Source organism: Salvelinus namaycush, chromosome 25 (assembly GCF_016432855.1).
Source record: "Salvelinus namaycush isolate Seneca chromosome 25, SaNama_1.0, whole genome shotgun sequence".
Taxonomy (NCBI): Eukaryota; Metazoa; Chordata; class Actinopteri; order Salmoniformes; family Salmonidae; genus Salvelinus; species Salvelinus namaycush.
The window spans coordinates 1,980,133-1,990,258 of NC_052331.1; the positions used below are offsets into that span (position 1 = coordinate 1,980,133).

The 10,126-nt window shown below is 42.1% G+C and overlaps 1 protein-coding gene across 4 annotated transcripts in view; it reads right to left on the minus strand.

The window, feature by feature from the left end:
• The window catches only part of LOC120020110 (rho GTPase-activating protein 12-like), a 67,210-nt gene extending 57,382 nt beyond the window's left edge, over positions 1–9,828 (minus strand). For 2 of the 4 annotated variants that reach the window (XM_038963556.1, XM_038963555.1), the window contains exon 1: positions 9,494–9,828. In XM_038963556.1, the coding sequence (XP_038819484.1) occupies positions 9,494–9,520 (27 nt within the window). In that variant the 5' untranslated portion in view covers positions 9,521–9,828. The remainder of the gene's footprint in view (positions 1–9,493) is intronic. The other 2 variants (XM_038963559.1, XM_038963557.1) reach the window with 1 other exon arrangement.
• Between the last annotated feature and the right edge of the window lie 298 nt (positions 9,829–10,126).

Below are 10,126 nucleotides of genomic sequence, written 5' to 3' on the forward strand. Positions count from 1 at the left end.
GCAGAGAGGACAGTCTATGGTTTGGATGCTGGAGTCTGACAACTTTTTGGGCCTTCCTCTGACACCACCTGGTATAGAGGTCCTGGATGGCAGGGAGCTTAGCCCCGATGATGTACTGGGCTGTATGCACTATCCTCTGTAGCGCCTTACGGTTGGATGCCAAGCAGTTGCCATACCAAGCAGTGATGCAGCCAATCAAGATGCTCTCGATGGTGCAGCTGCAGAACTTTTTGAGGATATGAGGGCCCGTGCCAAATCTTTTTAGCCTCCTGAGGGGGAAGAAGCATTGTCGTGCCCTCTTCATGACTGTGTTGGAGTATGTTTGGACCATGATAGATCCTTAACTTCTTATGGCTGGGGGGCAGTATTGAGTAGCTTGGATGAATAAGGTGCCCAGAGTAAACTGCCTGCTACTCAGGCCCAGAAGCTAAGATATGCATATTATTAGTAGATTTGGATTGAAAACACTCTGAAGATTCTAAAAATGTTTGAATGATGTCTGTGAGTATAACAGAACTCATATGGCAAGCAAAACCTGAGAAAAAATCCAACCAGGAAGTGGGAAATCTGAGGTTTGTAGGTTTTCAAGTCTTTGCCTATCCAAGATAGTGTAAATGTGGTCCAATTGCACTTCCTAAGGCTTCCACTAGATGTCAACAGTCTTTAGAACCTTGTTTCAGGCCTCTACTGTGAAGGGGGAGCGAATAAGAGCTGTTTGACTATGAGGTCTGGCAGAATGCCATGAGCTAAGTCATGCGCGCGGCCATGAGAGCGAGCTGCGTTCCTTTTCATTTCTAAAGACAAAGGAATTGTCCGGTTGAAACATTATTGAAGATTTATGTTAAAAACATCCTAAAGATTGATTCTATACAACGTTTGACATGTTTCTACGAACTGTAATATAACTTTTTTGACTTTGTCTGGACTAAGTGCCTGCGCCTCGTGAATTTGTGAACTAAACGCGCGATCAAAAAGGAGGTATTTGGACATAATTATGGACTTTATCGAACAAAACAAACATTTATTGTGGAACTGGGATTCCTGGGAGTGCATTCCGATGTAGGTCATCAAAGGTAAGTGAATATTTATAATGCTATTTCTGACTTCTGTTGACTCCACAACATGGCGTGTATCTGTAGGCCTTGTTTTGGTGCCTGAGCGCTGTACTCAGATTATTGCATGGTGTGCTTTTTCCGTAAAGCTCTTTTGAAATCTGACAGCGGTTGCATTAAGGAGAAGTATATCTTTAATTCCATGTATAACACTTGTATTTTCATCAACATTTATGATGAGTGTTTCTGTAAATTGATGTGGCTCTCTGCAAAATCACCGGATGTTTTGGAAGCAAAACATTACTGAACATAACGCGCCAATGTAAACTGAGATTTTTGGATATAAATATGAACTTTACCGAACAAAACATACATGTATTGTGTAACATGAAGTCCTATTAGTGTCATCTGATGAAGATCATCAAAGGTTAGTGATTAATTTTATCTCTATTTCTGCTTTTTGTGACTTTTTGTGAAACATGGCTGTGTTTTCTGTGACTAGGCACTGTCGTGTCTTTGGTTATGCCGGATTAAGTGATATGACATGCTATTCTATAAAATCCTTTCGCTGTAATTAATATTACCTGATTGAGCTAATCATGTAAATGTAATTAACTAGAAAGTCGGGGCACCACAAAATAATATTTATAGAGCAGTTATCTTCCGAATAAACTCTTAAAGACCTAGTAATATTTTACATCAATAGCAGTCAATATTAATCATCACCTTATTTCAGTCTCATCTGAAAGTTGTAAATTCTTGGTTATCTTCACGAACCCTGGCTAACAAGTTGAATCAGCAATACAAAATTGGGTTTAATTATTTATTTACTAAACACCTAACTAATCACACAGAATTACATATACACAGAATGAATCATACCTTGATTACAAATTATGTCATAAAGGAAAACATCCCTAGCGGACGGAACAGATATGACAGCTGGTTACACAAAGGAAAGTGGGTTGGGTTTGAGTGAAAGAGTGGGAAGACTGAGGAACAAAGGGAGAAGCTGTGCTATTGTAAATACAATATCCTATGCATTCTAAATTACCGCCCATTTGGAAAAGGAAAATGCAATAAATATTTACTCTGAGCTGCGCTTCAATAGGTTGGTGGTAGATGGAAGGCCGTGTTGCCCAACAGAGTCCTTTGAAGAGTGTCTCTGGTGGTGAACGGGATACGTTGTAGTGTCGTCGCTGTGTGATAGTCTGTCTGTCCTATCCTAGCCCACGTTTACCTAGGCCGCTGCTAACTCAACGGCTAGGAGGTATCACTTCTGTAGCGAATAAGAGTTCAAAGTTCATACCATTCGCAACCAAAGCTCACGCAGAGGTTGGCTTTGTTCTGTAGTTATTATCTGAATCCTTCTGACATCGGACCGTTGTCCTAATGTACCCGGAACAGGAGGTTACATTTTCGTCAAGGGCTTATATAGTGGAGGGAGAGTGTTTCATAGTTTATAACCCATGTCTCTTCACAGGGGCGGGCCACTGATTGAGCAGAGCTCTAATCTTATGAAAACCCAATTCTCTCATTTGGAAGCTAAAATTACATTTAATCTTTTCACAAATAGTTTCATTTAAATTGCATTTAAATTGCACAACAATTCCATGTGAATCTGATAACTATAATGTGTAGACTTTCCCAGATACAGTTTATGTCGTCCTGTCATCAGTCATAATGTCTCAGATGACAACCGAACTGACATCATATTCATTAAGTACCAACGCATATTTTCAACTGGTTCTATTACCGAAATATGGTTCCTTTCCCTCCACTTGTTTGATGTTCCCAGACTCTCTATGTCTAACAAAGGCTATTCAAGCGTCCCTCAGTAGAGTCAAGAGAGGGAAGGGAGAAAGGTATTTATGGGGGGGGGGGGGTCATAAAACTTACCCACAGGTCAACGTCATGATAGCACTGACCTAACATAATCGCATGATATGCTTTCGTCGTAAAGCCTTTTTGAAATTGGACACTGTGGTGGGATTAACAACAAGTTTATCTTTAAAATGGTGTATAATACTTTTATTATAACATTTTAATTAGGACATTTGTTGTTTGAATTTGGCGCTCTGCACTTTCACTGGCTGTTGTCAAATCGATCCCGTTAACGACATTTCAGCCGTAAGAAGTTAATAATGTGGACACCGAGGAACTTGAAGCTCTCGACCCGCTCTACTACAGCCCTGTCTTTGTGAATGGGATTGTGCTCTGCATTCCGTTTCCTGTAGTCCACGATAAGCCCCTTTGCCTTACTGACGTTGAGGGAGAGCTTGATGTCCTGGCACCACACTGACAGATCTCTGTCCTCCTGCCTATAGGCAGTCTCATCGCCGTCGATGATCAGTCCTACCACCATTGTGTTGTCAGCAAACTTCATTGTGGTGTTGAGGTTATGCATAGCCATGCAGTCGTGGGTGAACAAGGAGTACAGGAGGGGACTAAACACACACCCCTGAGGGACCCACGTGTTGAGAGTCAGCGTGGCTGTTGTGTTGTTGCCTATCCTCACCATCTGGGTGCGGCCTGTCAGGATGTCCAGGACCCAGTTGCAGAGGGAGGTGTTCAGTCCCAGGAACCTTAGCTTAGTAATGAGCGTTGAGGGCTCTAAGGTGTTGAACCATATTGAATCCTCACTGCAGGAACATTAGGTAGTGGAGAGAGAGCCTCACTCTGGTCCAAAATATGATACAAAAATAAACAGATTGACGGTTATAAAAGCTAATGATATTTATATGGTATTATTAAGCAGGTGTTAAACATGGGCTTTGAAAGCAGCAGTTGACTTCTCCATTGTCGACACTAATCAAATCAGTAGACCTATATCAATATCTTTAATAATACCATATAAGTAACACCTGCTTCGTTCTTCAATTATACCTGTACAGTAGGTCTATTCATGGATGCCTGACTTGGTATAAAATTGGGGATTCTCCCCATGAAAATGTTAGCATTTTTAAAATAAACCATTTCCTGCAATTGTATATTGTTTCTCAACAGGGAATCCATGTTTACTTGACAGAACACAACCTTTTTTCTTAGGTTTTACCACAATAAACTAAATTGAAAGAGTAGACTGGATTTAGTTAGGCCCTATGGTTTACATTTCTGTGGTGAAGGGAAGGGAGCCCCTAAACCAAACCACCATGCGTATCCAAATGCTCTCCCTCACCACCACCCACTAGCTTAAATGTCAGAGCACTCTTAGCATAGCAGAATTTCCATTTACTAAATAAATGCAGATTGGGGACCTGCCCATGTGTAGGGATGGGCATGAGTGATCAAGTGCTCGAATGGACGTCAAAGCTCGATCTTTAACCAGAAATCGCTTTAAAAAAATAATAATAATGTAAAACTGTTTTGTGGAATGTGCTTTGCAGCTTCCCGAACGGGCAAGGGAAATGTTTGTCTTGAAGACAACGTTAATTTGCTTTGAAGCTAGTGTTCAATTTGTACATGTGCACTTGCGGGGTACAACAAAAAATAAAACAAGCATCACACTGTTCATCTCCCTAAATTATCTTTCCCCTCCATGTCTCATTCACTCAATTGCGTTCGGACAGCTCCCTCCACACAAGTGTGCACACAAGCTCCGGTTAAGCCTATAGAAATACATGCCTATTATAATGTATCTAACTGATGGGGTGCACAAGCTACATTCCTTGCCAAATGACAGTTATCACAAATGGACTGGTTGATTGAAGAGAAAGAGCTGCAGATTTGGAATACCTGCATCCAGTCTATTTTCCGCTTAAGCTACTTTGCAAACTGCTAGTCCCATTTAGAATGAGTTAACCTAGGCTATAACCCCTCCCTAAATATAGACAGTTTCCACAATGAAAAAAATGAAAAAACATTTGTTTGATCCATTTGAAATTTCCAAAGAAGAATAAACTACATCGAACGTCTGTATATCGAAAAGACAGATTTTGGGTCGAGCCCCGTTTCAAATGATCACCCTTTGAGAAGAACTGTTCAAGGCATAAGAGATGTGTATCACTTCACACTGGCAACTTTTTTCCCATTTGGAAAAATATTCTGTTAGGTTGTATTACATCATGTTTTTCCTTATCAGAGTCTGACTTGACTCTGATAAGGGCTAAGGAAATAAGAACGTCTCGTCTGCTAAATTAACAAAAGCGCCACTGCTGAGGTCACTGCTTTATTGAAGATTGAGTTCCACGGTATAATTTAACCAGTTGATATTACGGTTTCAAGAAATCAATCTTAAAAATGGCACTTGCTTTTTTTACTGAATGAATATATATGGGTCAATTTAGCAAGTAGGATTCGTTATGTGTAATGGTTATGATAAATTAGGCATTGTTGCAATCTGTTGGCATATAGATAAATGTGTACATATTTCTTTCAGTGTGGGCCTTGTGTTCTAAATTCTTTACATTTTTTTATTTGAATACTCAAAAAGAAATAATCTAAGTACTCGAACAGTCAAAAAGTGTCAAATACCCATACTGTATGTACTTATAGTTGTCTGAGAAATGACAGTGTACTCTGAAATTCCTCATTTTCTGATGTGAGGAATGAGGTCTGTCTCTGCTTCCTTGCACTTGCCCCTAAGTTTGAGTCACTGAATGACTGGGCAGAGTGTATAGTGCTGCTCAAGGATTGATTTGGTTAGGCTCGGTCTCCCTTGAAAACAGGAAGTGTGTTGAGCCCAAACCATATGATTGTTTGGGTTCGTGCCGATTCTTGAGCTGGCAGCATTTATGGAACCAGTCAACCGATGATAAATTCATGAAATCATCCCAAGATAGCACTATTAGTCTGCAAAGGGGACATTTGTTTATCACCAGCTAATACGTACTGCACCAATAAAATACTGGATACACAACAAAGGACACCCAGTCGCAGACATTAAAACACAAAGCTGCATCATATCAACTGCAGTGAAATGTGTGATTCTCTCTCTCTCTCTCCTCTCCTGCGCAACAATAACATTAAAATCCACAAAGCAATATTACAAAATATTCTGTCCAGAACACATTATTATTACACACACACACCCACCCCCTACCCCCAGGTTATTCTCACCAGCCAGCTGTCCAAACAAATGTTACATAGCCTCAATTCGTCCCGGGACGCTTATGTAATATGGCATGCACTTTGCACACACACACACACCCTCTTGGCTTAGTCACCACCCCGCGCGGCATGCCATGCGATCATCCCTATCAAGACAAGATCAAACCATCAATCTCAAGCGCCCTGTTAGTCACTGCTTATTGATGTGCGGCAGATCTTGTAAGAAAATTGTCCTCTTATCTTTCAAGGAATTCTATGGGCAGCTGTGATCGGGATGTTAAAGAATAAACACTTAATGATGACTCTGCGTATGTGTGTGTGTGCAATGCATGCATAGCATTATGTGTGTGTGCAATGCATTTGTATATAGCATAGTGTGTGTGCAATGCATGCATGCATGTGTAGCACTACTAAGCTCAAAGTTACATGTATACATGCTTACAGAGCTTGTGTGTAATACTGTGGTATTTTATGTCACAAATGAAATATTATAAAATAATGCAGGCCAATAAAGATAATGGTCTAGTGCTCACAGTCCAGAGGGACAGTATACTTTAATTTGAAAGCCCCAGCTGCTATAAGTGGCTTCTTGTGCATCTGTTTGCTTCGTGATGACGTAAACTACTAAAATTAGCTGAATGCACTGACTTAAAGTCGCTCTGGACAAGAGCATCTGATAAAACAGGGGTCTTTAACCTTTTCTTGCCCAGGGACCCCGCCCAGGCAAACCGGTGACCCAGGGTCACCATGACAAATGCACCATGACAGCGCAATACACAAGGGGTGGAACAGTGGCAAAGGTACCCACAGGACAAACAGAATAATATTAGTCTGAGGAGAGATTAAATAGCATTAATACAACAAAAATAATTCTAAACACACCTTTAGTTTACAAAGTTAAACAGATGTATTTTTTCTTCATAATAAGCAGGAGTAATATTCCTAAACTCAGCAAAAAAGGAAACGTCCCTTTTTCAGGACCTTGTCTTTCAAAGATAATTTGTAAAAATCCAAATAACTTCACAGATCTTCATTGTAAAGGGTTTAAACACTGTTTCCCAAGCTTGTTCAATGAGCAATGAACAATTAACGAACATGCACCTGTGGAACGATCGTTAAGACACTAACAGCTTACAAATGGTAGGCAATTAAGGTCACATTTATGAAAACTTAGGACACTGAAGAGGCCTTTCTACTGACTCTGAAAAACACCAAAAGAAAGAATCCCAGGGTCCCTGCTCATCTGCGTAAACGTGCCTTAGACATGCTGCAAGGAGGCATGAGGACTGCAGATGTGGCCAGGGCAATAAATTGCAATGTCCGTACTATGAGAAGCCTAAGACAGCGCTCTAGGGAGACAGGACGGACAGCTGATCATCCTCGCAGTGGCAGACCACGTGTAACACCTGCACAAGATCGGTACATCCGAACATCACACCTGCGGGACAGGTTCAGGATGGCAACAACAACTGCCCGAGTTACACCAGGAACGCACAATCCCTCCATCAGTGCTCAGACTGTCCGTAATAGGCTGAGAGGCTGGACTGAGGGCTTGTAGGCCTGTTGTATGGCAGGTCCTCACCAGACATCACCGGCAACAACGTTGCCTATGGGCACAAACCCACCGTCGCTGGACCAGACAGGACTGGCAAAAAGTGCTCTTCACTGACAAGTCGCGGTTTTGTCTCACCAGGGGTGATGGTCGGATTCGCGTTTATCGCCGAAGAAATGAGCGTTACACCGAGGCCTGTACTCTGGAGTGGGATCGATAAGGAGGTGGAGGGTCCGTCATGGTCTGGGGCGGTGTGTCACAGCATCATCGAACTAAGCCTGTTGTCATTGCAGGCAATCTCAACGCTGTGTGTTACAGGGAAGACATCCTCCTCCCTCATGTGGTACCCTTCCTGCAGGCTCATCCTGACATGACAATGCCACCAGCCATACTGCTCATTCTGTGTGTGATTTCCAGCAAGACAGGAATGTCAGTGTTCTGCTATGGCCAGCGAAGAGCCTGGATCTCAATCCCATTGAGCACGTCTGTGACCTGTTCGATCGGAGAGTGAGGGCTAGGGCCATTCCCCCCAGAAATGTCCGGGAACTTGCAGGTGCCTTGGTGGAAGAGTGGGGTAACATCTCACAGCAAGAACTGGCAAATCTGGTGCAGTCCATGAGGAGGAGATGCACTGCAGTACTTCATGCAGCTGGTGGCCACTCCAGGTACTGACTGTTACTTTGATTTTGACCCCCCATTATTACATTTCTGTTAGTCACATGTCTGTGGAACTTGTTCAGTTTATGTCTCAGTTGTTGAATCTTATGTTCATACAAATATGTACACACGTTAAGTTTGCTGAAAATAAACACAGTTGACAGTGAGAGGACGTTTTTTTTTACTGAGTTTATGTTAGGAATACACTTGTCATATCCTCAGGTGAATGATAATGGCAAGGACAAGTAAGCAGCATTTCAAAATGAATAGATTAGGTTGATCGTTTATCATCAATTTCACAATTCACAAGCATTTCGCCACACTCGCATTAACATCTGCTAACCATGTGTATGTGTGACAAATACAATTTGATTTGATTTGATTTTGACCTCCACATTATAATTGGAAGAGGAAGTGTGAACTCTAACATAGCCTATTAGCTACATTTTCACGAGTAGCAGCTGTTCAAGCTGGCTAAACAAAGGTTAGCCATGTGTTGGCAAAAATGAATGTCCAAGTCAAGAAAGCTTACCAGCAGCAAGTGGAACTGGTTCTTGCGGGTGCTTTTTTAAAGTCTATGTCAGATACTCCAGCGAGTGTAATTAGCTTCAATGGGTGTAGTTAGCTGAATATTAAGAGTTGAGAAATAAACTTGACATCATTTTCTACTGTAGGTATGTCAAGGTTTTAATGTGCTCCTTCCTCTCTGTGGTATGTTATGTCAATTGTATTGTGCTTTTGAGCCAATTAATACAACTTGACTCTCCCCAGAGGGTCACTTGGTTTGCAAGTAGACTGTGTTAATTATACACGGTCCATACAAAAGAGTTCAAAACAGATCCCTCGAAAGACAAACTACCGTAAGTCCTGTGTTGACTTTCCTGTCTGTTGTTCCTGTTTGGTGTGTGTGTGTGTGTGTTTGTTCTTCTATCTTTGGTGAGGACATAAAATCCCCCAAAAGTCCCCACAAGGATAGCAAAACAAGGAAACTTCTCCCTCGTGGTACCACGTCCCCCATGAGGATAAAGGCTATTTTAAACTTAGGGGTTAGGTTTTGGGTTACAATCAGGGTTAGGGAAAACAGGATTTTGAATGGAAACTCATTTGAGGTCCCCACAAGGATAGAAGAACATAACGTGTGTGTGTGTGTGTGTGTGTGTGTGTGTGTAACCAGTGGTCTTACCGTAACCGTCTCGTCGGTTGGGTACATGGCGTCCCTATTGGATTGATGCGGCGTTCAATCCTCAGTGTTCTATCCTGTGGTGCTGGTGCAGGGGCAGTGAAGAGACAAAAAAATGCAGCCCTCTCTCTCTCTTTCTACTCACTCGCTCACTGACTGACTATCATCGAGGCGCGCTAGATAGACACTGCCGCCTGTGCTAGGGAAGAACACTGCCAGCTACACACACAGACCAATACACTTACATAAAACAGAAAGCATGCATGCCTAGCTCAAAGTGACACTACTCTCTCTGGCTGGTTTAACAGCCAGTTTCTCTCTCTCTCTCTCTCTCTCCGCTGCTGCTGCTGCTGGCACTGTGCTCCAACCAATCCACATGCAATACCACTCAGCACAGCCCGTCCCATCAGATACAACTCCCCCCACCCCGTACAATCTAATGCACACACACGCAACCCGCAGATGTCCAATTCAAGCTCACAGAGGGATTAAGAAAAGCTTCACATAAGAGCGGCCACTGTGTTGGGCTGGGAATTGCCAGGGACCTCACGATACGATATTATCACTATACTTAGGTGCCGATACGATATGTATTGCGATTCTCTATGTATTGCGATTCAATACTTCGATTTTATT